The sequence below is a fragment of the Gobio gobio genome (genome assembly GCF_949357685.1).
Source record: "Gobio gobio genome assembly, chromosome: 3".
Classification (NCBI taxonomy): Eukaryota; Metazoa; Chordata; class Actinopteri; order Cypriniformes; family Gobionidae; genus Gobio; species Gobio gobio.
In genome coordinates, this window is record NC_137099.1 from 35107287 (window position 1) to 35128393 (window position 21107).

Genomic DNA, 21107 nt, shown 5'->3' on the forward strand with positions numbered 1-21107 from the left:
CATGAGGAAAGAATTGGTGGCCCATGCAGAATCTACAATACTCAGAATGTCTTACCCTGTCTTTCCCTATGAGACACTTTGCATGAACAGAAGACAAATAATGGGCGCAGTATTAGTCAAATTTTGTTTGTACTCAATACAGCAGAAAAAAATCAATAGAAGTTTGCAACATAAATCAACAACAGAGGTTCAATAAGGTGACAATGCCAGTAAAATGTAAGTAAAGTAAAAACTATGAATTATTGTACAATTTACAGTGAAAAACAGTAAAAGGATATTCCCAGATGTACATTCATGACATATGACTACATTTATTTAAATAGTTTTGTTTCTCCTTGTTTTTGTTATCAGTAATGTACATTAGGTTGTTTCCTAATGTGTTACCTTTTTTAGTAATTTAGTTCATGTTTATTGCATTATTTTAGTGTTATATGTGTTACCCTGATTTTTATTTTTTTTGTCTTTGTATGTATAACCCTGTGAACCATATTGTTCAAGTATTGAGTATTGGCCAAGTTTTATGGATAGGCCACTTACAATGATTCATCGTGGCTTTCTAATATGCCATCTGTATTATTACGGTGCTTATCCGTAAATTTTAAGGTAAAGCATATTTTGGTTGTTCAAGTAGATATATTAACATTACATAAATAAATTAAATATTTGGTTCTAAGTTGTAAAATATGCAGGCACCAAAATGCCATAGCGTAACACCTGAAACATTGTCACAGTATTTCTCATAGTGAAATTTTTAGCAACCACAGCTGCCTTTGTTATTTACCGTAAATTGAACAGGTTATTATTATTTTTTTTTTTTATGAACTCACTTTTTCACTGAAGGTTTTGCATGTGGAAAAAGATTCAAATCACACACTCGCGCACACATACATACACAACTACTTCTATTAGCAACAGAAATGGCATTAGTCCATTCAGTCCAGTGATTGTGCACATTCAGATTGTGCATAACAGTTCCCTCAAATCACATTAGTTAGAGCACGCAACAAAAAGAAAAGAAAAACTCTAACCACTTTGTCCTCCTTGAGTCATGCAGTCCAGGAAGCAGAGAGTGAAAGACAAGCAAACAGAAGAAGTGGGGGGTTTGAGGTGGAAGAGAAAAAGTGTGAAATTAAAATTGAAAATAAATGGTGAGAAATGGAAAGAGAGAGTGTGTGAAAAATAAATGGGGGGAGGGAAGAGTGTGTGGAGGGAAAAGGAGGTGGGAAAGTGTTAGTGAAGCAACCCAGTTTTCTCTTGTGCGTCAAAATAGACAGAAAGTGTCAAAAATGTTTTAATACTTGTCATTTTAATACGTTTAACATTGACATATTGAACTGAAATGTAATTTGTGTGATCAGATGTATTTTTCAAAAAAAATAGCAGACATGTCCAACAATGGTCATGTATGGCTTTCTGCAAGAGATGAAATGTGAGAACAGAACACTGACACCTCTAGACAAGTGTTCCACTCATACCAAAATGAGAAAGTCACAAAACACAGATGAGGGGTCCAAGCAACCTCACAGGATGCTTGTCCAACACTGTGAGGCCTCACTGAATCTGTGTCTATGCAACATAATTGTTATACAAATTTAGGATTTTGATTCTGCGGCAAGTCCTTTTAATGATTAAGGTTACATGATTTTGTACCTGTAATGCCCCCAACAGGGAAACACAAGAACAGCATGTGAAGGGTGTGCTCTGTTGCAGCCCTGGCCTTTCAAGGTATTGATTGAACCACGGTGCTGGCAGGGTGAATTTGAAACAAACTGATCTTTACTATGAGAATTATCAGGAAGAATACAATTATTTTTAGAAGAGGATATGATAGATTTCTGATTAGCATAACAATGGGTCTGAGTGAGCGAGACTTGGGAAGAAACTCTTTACTGGATAAATAAAAAAACAGCATAAAAACACTAGCATACACCTTTGCATACACTACCTCAGTTTTCTTTTACTCACACGTATACAGTAAAACACCATTTTAATTAAAAAAAAATATATATATAATTATGGACTCATCACTATGGAAATTTTGGTTAAAACTAAAGTATTTATTTTCATTTAAAAGCACATTATATAATTTTTTTGCCACTATAGCTCGCTCGCATATTCAAAACATAACAAAGGCGTAGCTTGATGACACTTTGAAGGAGCGTGGAATGATGGGAGTGGTCGTCTTCTCCTCCTCTGCCGATGGAACTCAAACCGATGGAACTCAAAATTTTCTTCATGGATGAGGTAATAAAATAAAGTTGGGTCCCACTTTATATTAGGTACAATCTACTTATTGTGTTCATATTGTATTGAGGTGGGATATGGGTAAAGTTAGGGACAGGTGTGGTGGTATGGGTAGGTTTAAAGTTAGGGTTAGTTGTAAGGGAAGTGTCAACAGTGTTATTATAAATGTAATTACAGAAATTAATTACAGATGTAATTAAATGTTACATAGTAGTTAAGGCCACCTAATATAAAGTGGGTCCATTTAATGCTAAATTACTACTCATACATGTCACTTTATTTGTGGAATTAAATGGTGGGGTAACGCAGCGCAGTTTTATGTGTTCAAAACAATCATACTGAAAGTACATTTTAACATACCCACAGCATTCGCAAAAAGGCCTAAGATCTTACTATTATGTTTAACACGTACAGGTGAATCAAATGAAACGAGTTGGAGAAATAATACAGTATATTTACATTTCTTGGAGCTACCTTTGGCGGCAGAACCTGCTGCAAGCGATAGTGAATAATTGTGGTCCATGACCAATGTGTGAAACAACAACAGAGTCGAGTACTAGACGCTAAAACTACTACCATGCCATGGTTTCTACGGCAGTAAAAGTGGAAACCGAGGATAACGCGTACATGACGCCATTGACAAGCGACACAATGAGGAGGAGGGACGTTATACTGGTTAAAACATTTAAACATTGTTTGAACCATTTGGGATAATGCAAGTGCACAAGTGAACAAAATATATTCAATTTTTCTAGTGGTTTTTGGATATTTTCATACAAAAATCTTACATATTGTGCCTTTAATGGCTGGTGGTAACCAATAAACAGGTATTATTATAATTAAATATGTATTGTTAAAAAAATTAAAACACTAAAAAATAATAATATTTAGGCATCACAGCAAGTACATGTACAATATACAATGAAATTTGTTTCAAAAGAGTACTGTTTGAATAAGATAAATAAGTCCTTATAATAAAAGAGGAGAAACCTCTGGGATGCTGTCAGATAAAAAAACACGAAAAAAATATTTCTTACCAATGGATGATTAGCCTAATTGTGAATAATTAATTGTGTATTATACAAGAGATGAAACAGAGTTAACTATGCATTTAAAAAACATTAGAATCAATTATTTTATTTGTGATAACGCAATGAAACATGACAAAATTGTGAACATAATTTTTGGCCAGGCTGTTATAAAAAGAAATTAGGGGTGTGCGATATGACCAAAATCGTCTTTCACGATATGAGGAATTTAATTTCACGATACATATCATGGTAGTTTTCTTGTTTCGTTTTTTTTTGTTATTAGAAATATGAACAAAGAAGCAAATTACAAACAACAGGACAAATGCAATACAACAAAATATGATAATTCATGCCTTAATGCACTTAATAACTCTTTTTAACATCAAGCTCGTCCTCTTCTTTATTTAATGCGTTTCATCAATCTAAAGTGTCAATAGTGCTCTGCTACACATATATATATATTTACATTATAACGTTGCCACGATAAATATATATATATCGTCATACCGCCCATCCCTGTTATAAACACATGCAAAAACAAGAGAGAACTATTAACAACTGATTATGTTGTAATCATTGTATGCTTTTTCCTGTGAGCTTTTTGTTTTTCTATGCAATTTTTTGCATTCTTTTTTTTTTATTTTTTATAAACCTATTGCTGTAGTTTGCCTTTTTTGCCAAATAATTTTGTCAGAAAAAGTACCTTAACCTAGATAAATGTTTTATTCTTCCCACATATTTAAAATATTAAAAAACATATAATTTATTTTCCTCATATTTTGTAGTCATTCAAAAATTATATCACTTCATCTATGTTTAGAAGATGAACAAAAGTTATATGTTATAAGTGAGTAATTGATGACAGAATGTTCATTTTTAGACAAACTAACCCTATGGGCCCTATCATATACCCGCCGCAATGCAAGTGATTCAGCCCGACGCAGTTATCATTTTCACGTACTGCACCACTTTGTTTAAATAGCAAATGCATTTGCGCCCATCTGTTCGCCCATGGGCGTGCTTGCTCTGAAAACAAGGTGTGTTTAGACGCATTGTTAACGTGTTCCTATTTTGAGGCAACTGAAAATTATTGTTATTTAAATGCCGTTAGTAATATGCGCCTATAGGCGGGTGCACAACGCATGTACACTCTGCTTATTACACACACAGGGATGTGCAGCAGCACACAAACATTTTTAAATCTTAAAAATAACAATGTAAAATATAATGCCTACATAATGGATAGTCATTGCATGTATCATAATAACCTATTTGCAGTAATGACTAATGAAATTGGCTACTTATTTAACCAATCGTGGTTTAATTTGTGGTCACGTGCTGACTCGTCAGCTTGTGGGTGTCTATATTCCGTAAATAGCGAATCCGCCATGGTGCAAGCGCAACTGGCTTTTAAAGGGAATGGAAGATGAGACTCAGATTGGTTTATTGCACGTTACGGCCAAAACACACCCATTACTCATTAAGAGACTAGGTACAACCCTTTTAGCTAAAATGGATTCGGACACGCCCTAAGTGCACTTGCGCCGTGCGCTTTAGACCATGCGCTTAGATCGTTAAAATATGGCCCTATAAGTTAGTGCTAGGTAATGATCTAAATCTTAAAATAAGAAGAAACAATATCAGCTTAAAATTGCCAATACAAGGCCAATTATTAAAATGGTGTCAGTATACTGTGCATCCCTGATATAAACAGCATTATAAGGTTGAGCTGCTATAATATATTTTGTCATTTTATCAGTATCCACAGAACACTGCTTTCAGAGCCCCACTGTTACTATTCCTTATTGAAAACTTTGAGATGGACTGTATGTGACAGTAGGGGACCCACACCCAGCTGGGCAGGACGGAACTAAGGCAGATTGTTCATCAGCATGCCCAGTGAGATGAGTCCATTCTCAGGTAAGTCACTCTAGAGGAGGGAGGGTGTCTTTAGAGACAGCAGGCAAGGATGAGCTCTTAAAATAGAGCCTTGCATGTTGTGCTGCTGGAAACGGTCCCACACATTACCCTGCTGCTGCTTAGCAAAGTCAATGAAGATTTCACTCAAAGAACGGAGTCTTTATAAAGCTCAGAGGAGCTGTGGGTGGCTGTAGACTTGTTTGGATAGGAGAAACTGAGATTAACTGTTTGGATTCTGCATTTGGACTCGCCAATCCCTCTAAGTTCTTTGATTTATACAGATTCAGCCAATTCCTCATAAAGGAATAAACCAAACAACTGATATGCAGTTACAAACAGTAAAATACTAAAGCAAGCATAATAAAACAAATTCAATATTAAAATGGTAAATTAAGTGTCAATGGAAGTGACTCTACAGTGAGAATAACAACATGGATGATGGGGGGAAAGTATCAATGAAAGGGTCCTTACATTATTTGAACGCAATGACACTCTTCCCCCACAGCGGGCGCAGAACTTGGTCTGGCAGTAGGAACACAGATGCCCACAGCCATCAGCAAACTTGGTCTTACGGCAGATGCCACAGGTAGGTGCATCATCTTTATGGACAGCCTGCTGTCGTTTTGTTTCCGCCCCAATCTTCCTCACCTGCTCCTTATAACTCTCAAACTGCTGGTGCAGTGTCCTGACAAACAGAAAATAAGATGGGGAGAAAGAGAGAGAGAAAAGAGAAGCGTTTGTTAGTTAGTTTATATTGTTCGAAAAACAACCAGAGTTGCTATTGTTAACTACAACTATGTAAAACTATGTGGGTAATTGAAATAAAGCTGGAATAAAATAAACATAAATTCAATTCAATATAAAATAATATTAGATAAAAAACGTAAACCAAGATTAGAAATGTTGCCTTGGCAGCTAACTGAAATAAATACGTTTAAGATGAACTACTAAAATTAATAAAAGTTTTAAAAAAATATTTAAAGCTATAGAAATATAAAAATGACAAATGCACAGATTTGCTAAAACTTAAATGAAATTATAAAAAAGCTTATTCATATGAATAAATGGTACATAATACTACAGGTAAACATTAAATAACATTGTGACATTTAGCGCCTGTCAGATAATTTGTTAAAGTTAGAAATGTCATGAAGATTTAAAAAACAAATGTTATACTGTATCTTCTTCTTAGTCCCCCATAAGTACCTTCAAATATCTCCAGGGATCCATGGATATATATATATAGCAAGAAAGTACGTTATAAAACACAACAGGTAGGCTACACATTGTTGTATTGTAGTATTGCAGATTACCAACTAAAAAACTAAAAGTGTTATTTCCCAGATTAAAATGAACCCACGGAAAAGTCATTTTGGCGACGTACATAAGCTATCTTGATGGACAGTATTTTGCACATGTACAGCATCATATTACATCCGAAATGTGTCATATAGTGCGTATCAGTCTGTAAATGCAGAATTCAATCTCGGATTTGCTTTCAAGCATTTTTATATAAAATACTTCATCTGAATTTTACCCTAACGCCACTTTGTTTGTCTTCTCCCTTCACTGGAATGAAATTAAGCTGTTAATGAATTGCCAATGAGGCGCTGCTGTCTGCTTAAAAAAGATGGGGCTTCGTTCCAGAAACATTTCTCAAAGGAACAGCACATTAGCATAACAGTTCTCTTATAGCAAGTGGTTAGCAGCTCTAATGACCACGGTAAAGACATTAAGCCATTTAAAAGGATCCCCCTGAAAAAAGACACAGCTCATAGTAAATTGTGAATTCCTTGCATGCGTTTCACTGTAAAAGTTGCCTCCAACACTATAGGCTGACAGCTAACCAAGAGCTCACTGTTTCGTTCCACCCTGTTACAACATTTGTCATTTAAAAAATGTACATTGGCTACACTGCGGTAAAAACTGTTCTTCAAGAAATCAAAACTGCAAAAGCAAGAGCAAAGCATCACCTCTGTTTGTGGCGAACAGCCATGATCTGCGATTTCCTCTCAAAATCCCAAACCTGCATAAAATAGCGACTCCAGAATACACTGAAACCCTCTAACAAATGCACACTTCCCACAACTTTCTGGTCTCCATGGCTGGAAATGCTAGCATTCTCTCTTGCTTGCCTACATTTGCAGTTTCCCTTCTTAAATCAGACAGCAGACTGCAGTCCCAGGTATCTGGATGGAGGTTGTGACTTTGGGGAGTCTTGGCCAGTGATGCTATATTACGCAGTCAGGATGAAACTGTTACGTGGGAAGTCGAAGGCGTGGCGACAAGGATGAATCATTGGCAGGAGAATCAAAGAAAAGAAAAGTGACCTCTTTAAGGTTATGGGAGGATATGCTTAAGGAGATTTATGGACATTTTAAGTGCATTATACACACATATTGAATTACGCTGGCAAACAGATCTTCTAAATAAGATGATAAGCTGATAATATGAAGCTATATTTGAAGATATTGACTTGAAAAGTCTAACCTCAGGTGGAGAGAGTTGAGGCTGCTTTCAGGTCAGCACTCTCAGCTGGGAATAACTGTCATGGAATAGCAAGGGACCAGGTCTCCAGCCATCAAAGAAACACAAGTAAGCCAGCTCCACACCTCTCAAAAATCTGTCATCATCATTTACTCATCCTCATGTCATTTCAAACCTGTAAAACGTTCTTCTGTAAAATATATATGGTGAAATACCGAAGAACGTGCAGTCCAATCATTTCCATGAAATTAAAATCAATGAGGACTGATCTGACATGCTCCACAATGATCTACAGTAAAAGGACCATCCAAGATAGTGGTGATCCATATTATATTTGTATCTTATTTTTGTTTGCACTGCCTTAATTTATGCTAATTCAAATAGATAAAACAAAACAAAATAAGATAAATTCCTGTATGCTCATCATACAAAGTTATTGGACTACTTTTATCATGTGTCTTTGTCCTTTTAGACCATTGACAGCCCCGGTCCTCATTTATTTTCATACTATAAAAAGCATGGCCAGGATAAACAATAATAATAATAATTTTGCACAATAAAATCTTTAGTGTTTAAATTGTGTTCATTGAACTGGTGTGAATTTGAATGTAATTTGTATTGTGATAAGGAACAACATTATTTGCGGGGTGGGCGGGGCGGGGAAATCACGGGCTGGCTCATCGGCGATGGCATCGTCTATCGACCCAACCCTATTTAGGAACAAAACAAATGACTTCAAGAGTAAGTCACTGAATCATTCACTCAAACAAATCATTCAAAAACACTGACTGAATTAGCACACTACTACTCTTACTATTTCTGTAAAAAAAGTAGGCTAAAAGAGTAGTATGTTAGCCACAGATTCATTCAGGAACAAAATGAGTGGCTCTCTGAGATACTAGGGGTGTAACGGTACACAAAACTGACGGTTTGGTACCTCGGTTTTGAAGTCACGGTTCGGTACGGGTTCGGTACAGCAGTTTTACAAAATTGCTTTTTATTTATTTTTATTCAACAGTGGTTTACTGGAAAAAAATTTGTCTGTCATTAAATCAATTAAATTATAACTAAAAGTTTCTTAAAAGATAATGCTGTAACATATTTAGGGAGCCCTTACTTGCACATTACTGTAATATTAAAGGTTAACAACAGAGCCCAAACTATTAGCCTACATTCAGTTGCTATTTATTTTTAGATATAATAATCAACACATAACATATTGTATGCAAACATGTAAACTTCACATAAGGTCGTTTTTGCATTAACTTCTAAATCTAATAAAAAAAAAAATTCTCCAATTCATTGTTGAAATATAATCAGTGATACACAGTGTCTGTCATTTTCATGACAGATTTATTTAAATATACATTAAATAAACAAGACAACGCTAACAGGTTAAGTAGAATATAATCAATATATATAGGCTAATATGGTGCATATATTTAGTAAAAGAGTTCATCTCTCTAGTGAACAAACAGCTGTGGACAAGAAATGACTTCTGTATAAATCTACGTACGTGACATTGTTTACAAGCTGTTTTTGACGCCTTTCCGCGGTTGAAACACTGATTGAGCGACATATTATACGTTTCAGTAAATTGTAATGTATCCTCAACGTTTTATGTATAGGAACTGAAGCGCCTATACAGTGATCAGTTATGTCACATTAAATAGCGTAAAAATACATAATTGCATAGGATTGGAGTATGTTCCGAGCTTAAAACAAGCCTACTGTTAACTGTTAAAGATTGCATTCGGAACCGTTCGGTACACACGTGCACCGTACCGAAAGCCCTGTACCGAAATGGTTTGGTACGAATACGTGTATGTTACACCCCTATGAGATACATTCACTTAATTGACTCATTAAAAAAACACAGATTAATTCAGGAATGCCACTAATGTGTTAAGTCACATGTACAATTGTTTGGAACCATTTTTTGCTGGTGGACCAAAATTGGCAATATTGTGTCTAAAATATAACGTACACAATATTAAACCTATTGTCAACAGCTCCTCATTGCTCTAGTTTTCATGATCCATGCATAGCCTTAAAATGCCCCTCAGACATCAGAATTTCTCTCTCTCTCTCTCTCTCTCTCTCTCTCTCTCTATCAGACATGGCATGGCTAGTAATTATCATCCGTTGATTACATCAGAAGGATAGGAGTGAGCAAGAGCAATGAAGGATGGACAGTTGGAAGAATGGATAGAGAAAGGGAGAAAGAGAAGGACAGAGGGAGGAGAGCAGAGAAAACGGACATTTTCCGTCTCGCTATAGCTGATTCCCGGCTGCCGCCTCGCTTGGGTGTCTCTTTTTTTTCTCTATTTTTCACAAATTAATTGAAAGTGTCTAGTTGGATCAGCACACTTAGAACTCATATACACACTGAAAAATAACCACACAAACATGGCTCAACCCTAAGAGGACTTACCGCCCATTTAAGCTTTCAATGAATTTGCAGATGGAAAATGCAATTTGTAGAATGATCAGTAGTTACACAAAACTAAGGGAATGTTTCTTGCAATAAAGCCTGGATGAAATTATACTGTACACAGACCTTTACATGTTGTGAGACTCATTATAACTGTGTATAAATATAAGTGAAGTTCATTCATAAAAGCAAAATCTATATTCACCCACCATTACATCCATTTGAAACTAGATACAGAGGAGCGGAAAGAAAGACAAGTATCGATCATTCAGTCAGCTCATATGTTAGCATCTATTCTTATCCATCATAAGGGAGGTAAAAGAGAGGAAGCAATGGAGGAAAGTGGTGATAATGAAGGAGAGGCTTAAGTCACAATGGCCAATGGTTACAGCCCAGCAAGCAGGCCTAATGTTGTGTTTAAAAGACGTCTAATAGTCTAAAAGGCTAAAACAAGACAAAATTTGGGCTGTCAGTGAAAATGTAATCTAACCATAGCCCAAGAATAGTCATCTAGAACATGAACATGTCAAAGAAATGAAAACAAACACATGGTAATCACTGTTGACTTTGCTTACATGATGGAATATCATATACATCTCGCATGTTATTTTGCCAAAAATGACATGTAACCAAATTCAAGGTCATTTTGGCTAGAAGTGGGTTACTCATAGCCAGACTACATCAGATCTATAGTTAACTGAGACTGTGAAATGACAGCTATTGCTTGCTGGGAGAAAACAATGTTGTATAAAGTATCCAAATGTCATACTTAAGAAAATATAAATAAACATAAAATATAAGAAAGTGTGCTATTAAATCTACCAAAGTATCAACAGTAAAATTAAGTTTCATATATAATCGCATACTCTAACTGTTTGAGGATATGTAAGAGTTGACTCAAAAACAGCTCAAACGATTCAGTGAGTGAGCACACTACAGTACTACAGTATGGTGCACATATTGTAGTCAGAAGTTTACATAAACCATGAATCTACTAAATGTTTATAATTAAAAAGAGAGAGAGAGAGAAAAATCAAAGCATGGCCCCGAATTAGCTATTTTACATTAAAGATGTTTACATCACAAGACAAAAAAACAGCTGAATTTACAAAAATGATTATTTTATTTAGAGACCCTTAGACCAAAGAAACAAAGAAAACAATGATACAGCTGAGCAGAACTAAGGTGTCTGCAATTTTGACTATGTTTTAAAACACTAAAATAGAATAACACTGCGAAGTGGTCAAAGACATCTAAAGCACATGTTTGCATACATGCAAAATAAACAGCATGGTTAGACACAAAAACACTGTTGATGTGAACAGCTGCTTATTCACATGACAGCACTAGTTTAAGTTTCACAAAGTTACCTGTCAAACGTTAGCCATTTGTATCAGCTGAATGTATAAATATCTTACATAATTCACCTTTGAATACTGTAACAAGCTACTTGTACTTCGCACAGATCAGGAAAATTGCACCCACTTTTTCTCTTGCTCATTTACCCCCATGAGCTGGCAATTCAGATGTGACCTGACCAAAGACACATCTGTTCTATTAATCATTTGGCAAACAGCATACATAATATTACATTTTTATCATTTTCAAACTTTTGAGAAAGAATTATATGTGGGTGCAAGTTCTAGAAAAGTAGATCATGCCTGTGCAAGCACCTCTCACATTCTCTTTAGATAATAAATGTCACTAATATTAATTTGATGCAAAATGGGAAAAATCCATTAACTCCATCTGAAACTTTCTAAATTGACAGCAATACGTGATAATAAAAGTCAACAGTATCCATGTAATAATTATAATGCATGTATGATTCCTTTAAGAAAGGCATGGAATTAATAGAATTATAATTATAACGCATACAGGTACCTGAAAAAAAAAGATGGCTGTATGTCTGTTGTTGTTGGAACGTTTTATGTATTTATAGACTGCTAAAATGTGCCTTTAGTGTCTTTTGTAATGGACCCTATACCTACTCTCTTATTCTCTCTCACTTACTCTTTCCATACCTTTATTTTTCGATATATTCACTGACGACAAGACTTCCGGTTTCCTTTTCTGTTTATTTTTTTGGTTAACACTTTACAATAAGGTTAACATTAGTTAACTACATTAGTTAACATGAACTAATAATTCACTTTTTTTTGTCTATGTTAATTTCAACATTTACTAATGCATTATTAAAATCTTGCTAACATTAGTTAATGCACTGTGAACTAACATGAACATACCATGAACAGCTGGATTTTTATGAACTAACGTTAACAAAGATGAACTAATGCTGAACAGAGGTGTTGTTCGTGGTTAGTTCATGTTAACTAATGCATAAACTAATGTTAACTAATACAACCTTATTGTAAAGTGTTACCGTTTTTTTCTGCAGTTTTTCTGAGTTGAATGGTTTTAAAACTCTTCTTCAAATATATGTGTATGCATGCTCATGTATAGGCCTATATATGCAGTGCCTTGACTGATAAATTGATGTGATGCTATTGGTGATTGTATTGGTGAGCATTGCTTTGGTAAACTGGGGATTTCTCTGACTGGTCACTCACACACACACACACACACACACACACACACACACACACACACACACACACACACACACACACACACACACACACACACACACACACACACACACACACACACACACACACACACACACACACACACACACACACACACACACACACACACACACACACACACACACACACACACACACACACACACAATTCCCGGGCAGCATGCAGGATGTTTGTTCATTAAACTTTCATGTTGTTGAGTGCTAAAAAGCAACTTTTCTCACCCTTTTTCTCAGACAATTTTTACTCCTTTTACATCATGTAAGAGAATGCCCTGTTTTTATAGGCCTTTTCGAATCTCATGATAACCTATGCTAATACCAGACAACTTCAAGGCTGTGAACTACAGCTGATAATGAATCATGATCAATCATCCACTAACTAGGTGTCTCAAAGGAGGTCAAATGACCTTAACATTTATGTGCAAACATGAAATGGCTGTTTGTAGCAATTATTAACCAGTCAATTTGGTGCTTAGTCAGGGCAGTTTAGTGTTAGAAGAGCAGACGAACCTCTTCACATCTCAAAGCAAACAGATTCAAAATTCTATAAGCCGACTCTTGCTCACACACAATTAAATGTAAGTGAGAATTCATGAGGGAAGGTAAAAAATAAACAGGTTTAAAATAGACTGCGAACATCTACAGAAGCCCATGACAAGCTCAATTTTTAAATATTTCAGCAATGACTTCCAAGTGTGAGCTATTTTCAGCTCCAATTCATAATTTAATGCTTACATTTTTCCTCCCTGAAACCTTGAAACCTTCCTTATATGCTAAGAAAAAGGAAAGGAACAAGAAAAGATGATCCAACAAACTGATCTTTTTAACAAACTGATTTTGGTAAGACACATTCTCTTTTTATAAGGACTTTTCTTCAGCAACCAAGCTACTGTTTTGAGATTGCAGTCTGGCAAGAGGCTGTCCTTAACAACTGAACCTGTTTCTAGATGGACTTGTTTCTAGATATAGAATGTTATATATATATATATAACATTGATGTAAAATGAAGTGATCACCCGGATTTAGACCTACCTATATTGTATTTATATAAAGCGTTCACAGGCAAATTTGCTTCATGTATTTCCCCGGCTTTGAAATCAGGCTCATATAAATGTTAGGAGACATGATTCCTGACTGCATGCCAATATCCATGGATCACTGGATGTTGGGTAAGTTGTAAGGAACACTATATGGAGGCCAAACTTTAGTTTAAACTGATAATCGCTTGTTTTACTCGCATTTTCACAGTTTCCCCTATTAAATCAATTAATGTAGAAGCTCTTCTGCCACTCACTCCGTCTGAGGGGGCGTGTTCTGGCGGGAAAGTGCATGAAATGTCCGGCTCATAACATACAATCTAAACAAAACCTTACAGATAGTGTTAACTAAAGTAAGCCTAAAATAATAACTCATTTGTTGAAGCAACCATGCCACTTTATCTTGCTTAGTCTTTGAGATCTTTTATCGTGACTACCAAACAAGTTTACTACGTCAGAAAAGCCAAAAATGGTGATGCAAATGTCAAAAAGCATGTTAACAAATCATGCACTGTGTTTTAAGGTCATAATATAGTAGTGTGCAAGGAACCACGCGAAAATTGCGTGTTTATTAATATATAATTTGCCTTTGTAATCATAATTTGTGTGAAAAGGAATAAAAGTGGATGGTATTGTACAGCCTCTAGCGTTCATTTTAGCTGTAAACTGCAGTTAAGTGTATGTATGAGTAAAAGTGACATTTGGAGAATATATATAAAAAACGTATGACATTCAAGATTTTTTTTCATTTTAGTTGTGTTTTGAAATTTATAGAACTTGTGATTAAGCTTTTGGTTTTTTATCTTAAAGCTACACTGTGTGATATTTTCTCCCATCTAGCGGTGAAAATGTATATGACCATCCAGTGAATTTTAGTTTCTGTTCCTCTCAATTCCGATTTCGTTTTAACTCCTACGGTGGCCGATTTAGTCTAAGATTAACATGGCTTCCAGTTCGACCTCGTCCACATTTGACACGCTGCCATCGAGTGTTAAAACGCGAAAGGCGAAGCTTGAATTTACGGGTATGTCCCTCTTTGGCTAATGTACTTTCAAGATGGAGGGGCAACATGGCGACCCACATTTGAACCCCTCACCCGTATGTATTTTCAATGGCATATTATAAACTTACAAGAATACTTTATTACTTGAAAGAAGTAAATATACATTAATGAGCACATATATTTTTGAAAGAACTAAGTGTTTTTAGCTAAGAATAAACTAAAAACAGTTACACAGTGTAGCTTTAACTTTGCGTATACAAATGTGATGTGAGCACAGTGTGATCGTGTGTGTGTGTGATGGCACATACTATGTGACCTGACCAGGTGCTGCATTCACACATCACCTCTCAATGATTAGCTCTGACTTGTTCTCAAGGCTGCCCGAAACCATATAAACAGCTTGATTACAGGGTTTTATCGGTCCCAGCTGGCCTGTTCTCAGCTAGGACTGAGATAAAACACAGTTACCCATCAAAAAATATACCAATATAATATCTCAGACAAGCATTTCATCAAATACTGCTGACTACAACAAACATAAGCCAAAACACTGATGCTAACTATCATCTAGCACTTAAAAGTCAACCTAACCAATTTAATACAAGGAAAAATAACAGAAAGACTACAGAAGGGTCCCTTATTTGCTACCACGGTCACATTTCTCTAAATATCAATGGACATAATGGGTTTGAGTGGTAAAAATTAAGCGTGCTCTCTGTCATCTGTGATGATGTATGAAATCGCCTACTGTCTGAGGAACTATATTTGAAGAATGTTAAAAAGTTTATCTGCCATGTTGGCTTTGTCATGTGACCTGTGTCAGTTGTACTTCACTGGCATTCACCACTTCTCTCCCCGTGGCATCATGGTAGTGTCAATCGAATACACCCAAGTACTTGTGTTTCGAATATGTATTCGGACATGTACTCTTTTGGCATAATGTTTTTTTGCATATACTGTAGTAGAAAAGCAGGCATATTCGAATGCAGCATGAATTCCATGCAAAATATGTCATATGGTCTCTAAGTGTGACGTGAACACTCCTTAACATTTAGGCCTAAAACTGGGAAATTGTTTCATAACACACTTTCAATTTAGCATAGGCTACTTCTATTTAATATATCTTTTTAATAACCAAAAGTAGGTTTACTGCATGTGGACAAAGCAGTTGCTTATTTCATGGAAAAATACTGTTTTGAAAAAAGCACACGCTTCATTAAGCATGCAAGATTACCTGTAGGCCATATTTTCTGAATAGTATAAAACACTGAGACCCTTACAGAGAGTGGCATATGGAAACACATTGTTGTGTATTGTTCATTTTGAAATGTGCCTCTCCTCTCAGCGCATTCACTGCACAGGCACACATTTCCACATGTGGCTGGTGAGTCGTGATGTAGTGGCGCCTATGACTCAATCATCGCATGGTCAAAGCTATAGATTACCATTTCCGTTGCAGATTAGTCGTCATAGGAAAAATTACATAACCTCGCCTCAATTTTATATCACGTCATTTCCGTCTGAAGAGTAACTGTGATAAGGGAAAACGCGAAACGCAACTCAGTCAGAGCCATCTAGCGCTCGACGTCATAGCTTCTTCTCCAAATAATTCATGCCGACGAGAGGGAGGTGATGGTTGTCACATGAGAAGAAATTGTATTTAAGATCTCGAAACACGATCATCTCTACAGTCGCAACTTCCAGTAATCTAGGCTATCTTTAAAATGTACATTTTTGTTTGTAGTCGTCCTGAGCCAGGCGAAATAATCGCGAGCCAACCACGAACCACACCCCGGTTGTAAAGCGGCGAAAGACTGTCTATTCAAGATTGTGGATATCTTTGGATATATTGTCAGTAAACATAAAACAGCCGTTTTAGCTTCTGTCGTTTAACGTGCATCCCATTAGACGTGCTCTTTCTTTACACACCAGCGTGCAAGTCTAACACAACAGCCTTTCGCCAAGATAACATTTCGCTGAATGATATATCCCACCATGTAAAACTATGTTTTGGCAACTGCTTGAGGGTGAAGAGCACCTTGTGTTGCCCCCGGAGGTGCATCGGGTGGAGTGGGGTGGCTCGCAGTTGCGAAGTATGATTCATCCTCGCTCTCTGTCACGCCCCATCTCTCCGACTGCTCTCCATGGTGCACCTGTAACTCGCCTGACATCAAATCTGGCTAATTTCTACTCACACACTGCAACGACAGTTAAAACCAAGCTATACGAAGCTCATCTGTTGCATTAACTCACGCTTATTATATACAGAGGACATTGCAAACAGACGCTTTTATCCAGGATAGGCTACTTCCTAACGCGCAAAGCTCCAAAAGCACTTCATACGATTTTAGGGAATCCCAATCACACGTTACGTGTGTGACGGGTAGTGAAAGGTCATGAAGCTAAGCCTCAAAAGAAAACTGAAAGTGTCGAAAACGTCTGTGGATACACAAAGGAAATCGCCCAGCCCTTACTTTAGCATGGCTTCTTCCTTCTCCTCTTCTTCCCTTTGCCGAACCATCACTGCCATGATGGTTTTCCTTTCCTCCTCAGTGAGGTGACTCAAGTCCGGCATTTCAGGCATGGGAGCCGGCACGGTGGGTGGGCGAGGGCCGCTTTGGGGCCCTACCGACGCGGACATCTTTTGCCCTGCTCCCAGGCGTATCTATTGGCAGTATCCCCCCGAGCGCTGGAGCCACACCTCACGACATGGTCCACGGATAGAGCAGCGTTCTTTGAGAATAGTGCAAATCTCGCATGGTTTCAGGCACCACAACTGTGCTTTTGTTTCTCTTCGTATTTTTTTTTTTGTACCCACCCCTCCTCTTTTCTCGCTATCCCCACCCCCGCCTCTCCCCTCCACCTCCAGTTACGGGAAGCCCATCATCTCTACGCCAGGAGACGACGCAAACAGAGGGACTCCGGCATTAGCTAGCAGATCTGTGATTTCCCCCTTCACTGAACCGGGGGCTCGGTATTGGGCGATGGCAAAGGAGGAGTCCGTCTCTCGCCCACTGATCTCTCTCTCTCTCTCTCTCTCTCTCTCTCTCTCTCTCTCTCTCTCTCTCTCTCTCTCTCTCTCTCTCTCTCTCTCTCTCTCTCTCTCTCTCTCTCTCTCTCTCTCTCTGGGAGAGTCAATGGAAATGAAGATCCGCGGAAAAAGCATTTATATGCAAGCTACACTCCCGTTTCCTTTTTCATATCGGTGTGTCGTGTGTGTGCTCGACCACGCACCTTCACAAGTAGGCTACGTTCGCATCTCTGTATTTTTAAGGAGTAGCTTATCTGGCAGTAGTTCGGTGCACACTCTCGCCAGGCTATTTTTAGAATCGCTTCCGCGGACCACTTAAATAGAATCAATTCGACTTTTGTCTGACTGAGGGATGTCTGTAATGAAATTATCCGCAAAAAGTCTAATGTGCACATAACATAGATCATCTAGACATCTCAAAAAAACTGTACAATTGATTTTTGAATGCATGGCCGAGTTGAAACCAAAGCAAGTCAACAATCCACAGAGAAAAATTTATCGAATGTTGATGATCGAACGTCTAAGTGCAACTGCAAGCATTTTTTTTCAGAACCATGGACAGCGACACACGATGCAGAAAGCACCTTTCACCACGTGCTCCGCCAGCGGATGGACAATCTTGTTCCGTTATGAATTCAGTCAAAAAAGTTAAAATTTCACATTTCTCCAGACGTGAAAAGTTGTGTGTGTGTGTGTGTGTGTGTGTGTGTGTGTGTGTGTGTGTGTGTGTGTGTGTGTGTGTGTGTGTGTGTGTGTGTGTGTGTGTGTGGTTCAGGTAAACCCTAAGTTATGGGGACAAAATGTCCCCACAAAGATGGCAACATCCAAAATCCATGACCTTGTGGGGACGTGATGTTTTTTTTGAAAATGTAAAATGCAGTTTTCTGTGGTGGGTAGGATCAGGAGTAGGGTTAGTGTTAAGGGATTGAAGATACAGATTGTACAGTATAAAAATCATGTCTAAGCGCGCGTGTGTGTGTGTGTCATAAAACGCAGTTCTGGACTGTGTTTACCAAAAGCATCGTAAGCCTAAGTTGATCATAAAACAATTGCCACCAATGGTCTCTATGATCAACTTAGGCTTACGATGCTTTCGGGAAACGCAGCCCTGTTCTCTCTGTTCCCTGTCTGTTTGTTCCCATTACACATTGTTTGATTCCTTCTGGTCAGGTGTTCCTCATTTGATTGCCCTTTTGTTTGCTCTCAGTTTTGGTTTGCCCATGGTACTATTATTAGTCTTGTTTACACTGTTGACTTGTGTTAGTTCTCCTGTAACTCCCTTCTGTTTGTGAATTTAAATAACATTTCCTTGGATTTGGATTTCATCATTATAATGACAGCATCATTATAGTGTACATTCTAATCTTCTTTCCAAATATAGTGCAGCTTTGTCATAAATGCACCGTTTTTAAGGTGGTCGTCTTCCTTCATCTTCCCCTAATTATTTAAGAGTAAGTAACCTTACTCTTAAACAATACAAGTTCATATCTGTTTCTGATGTTTGCACTGAGATAAATACAATATGCATGCAATTTTTCATCGGACATGATTTACACAAACAGTGGTATGTGCATATGTGTACATACCACATATATATATATGCACTCAGATTCAAAAACAGAAAGTCAATGCCTTGGGCCAGGTTTGACATCATTGATATCACATGCATTGATTTTTTACATGATGTGGTAACTGAACATGATGCAGCAGTTTAAATAAATAGAACTGAATGATTGCAGCCTACAATGTTAGACTTTGCCGTAATTTTACAGTTACTTACCACAAAAAATCCCAGTAAAATACAATTTACATATATTATTTACGGTTAACTACTGTAATATGCATACATCTTGTGAGGTGTAAGCAAAGTTTATATTTTTTATTTTTTAATCATTTAAAAATTACATTTATAACCACCACACTTGTACTGTTATTACCCTGGCATTAAAAATAAATAAATAAATAAAATGTTATACTAATATAAAAATTGCTCTGGTCTCCCACAACTAATTTTACATCCTTCCATTCACATGTTTTTATTTAACTTTTAAACATCCAGTGTGTGTGTGTGTGTGTGTGTGTAGCCTATATATCCGTCTTCATCGTTTACAGCAGCACTACTGCTTTTACGTAAAATACTGCAAATTCCCATATACAGTAAGTTGCTGTAAATTTTAATTAAAATACATTATAATGCAGTGCATATTACAGTAGTTAACCGTAAATAATATAAATGGTATTTTACTGGGATTTTTTGCAGTAAGTAAAATAACAGTGGAGGCTGGTTCTAATCATTCTCAGTTCTATTGCTGCTGCATCATGCTCAGTTACCACATTATGTAAAAAAATAATGCATGTGATATCAATGATGTCAATGTGTACTAGTAGTAAACTTGTAAGTGTACTATTTCAATACTGCTTGGGACTAAATTGGCCCACTTTTAGAATATAAAAGTATATGTTTAAGTGTAACAGCAGTAAACTTTAAGTGAACAAGGTTTCTCATTTGTACTGCATCTGTACTACAAGTTAACTTATAACTAGTAGTTTACTATTTTAATACAAGTAGTACATTTTGTAGTTTATGAAAGAACACTTTGAAGTGTAGGCTACTCTCAGTAAACTACTAGTTCAGTAGTTTATATTGCAAGTATAATTGTGAGTTTTCTTTAAGTGCACATAACATTATATTTATAGTTTACTATATTTTGCACTTTCAATATACTACTATGTTCAAATGTATACATTTTTCATACTTGAAATATACCTTTAACTGCACTTTAAATCATTTTAATTCTATTCATATTTCATTCTTTTATTCTATTAAATGCAACAATTTAGCTAAAGATGCCTTTGTTTTAGGCAGTAGTCAGATGTCAGCAACCCACTGGATGGTTAGCATTAAGGGGAAGGGCTTGTATGAGGCTAACCAGCTGCATGGCTTTGCCAGTGCTTTTGCTGTGTGTGTATGTGTGTGTTTGTGTGTGTGTGTGTGTGTGTGTGTGTGTGTGTGTGTGTGTGTGTGTGTGTGTGTGTGTGTGTGTGTGTGTGTGTGTGTGTGTGTGTGTGTGTATTCAATTCAATTTCACAGAATCTCAAAGCATCTTCACAGAAAATGCATGCGTCTACATTACAATTTAAAGTGATTTGTCCATGTTATACATCTCAGAAATGCACATATACAAAGCACACCGATTAGATTATTAATAAATATAATAATTAAGGCACAGAAATAAGTGAAATAAGAATACATGTTGTTAATGAATATGTATAGGTAGTATGTAGGTTTCAGATCAGCCATCAGTTTACCAG

General features: G+C 36.8%; 1 protein-coding gene across 1 annotated transcript in view; it reads right to left on the reverse strand.

Moving 5' to 3' along the window:
- The window catches only part of rims1b (regulating synaptic membrane exocytosis 1b), a gene marked incomplete at its 5' end in the record, with an annotated part of 85561 nt that extends 68156 nt beyond the window's left edge, over nt 1-17405 (reverse strand). The window contains 2 exons of the mRNA XM_079813429.1: nt 5667-5880; nt 17239-17405. Coding sequence (XP_079669555.1) covers nt 5667-5880; nt 17239-17405 — 381 coding nt within the window. The remainder of the gene's footprint in view (nt 1-5666; nt 5881-17238) is intronic.
- Between the last annotated feature and the right edge of the window lie 3702 nt (nt 17406-21107).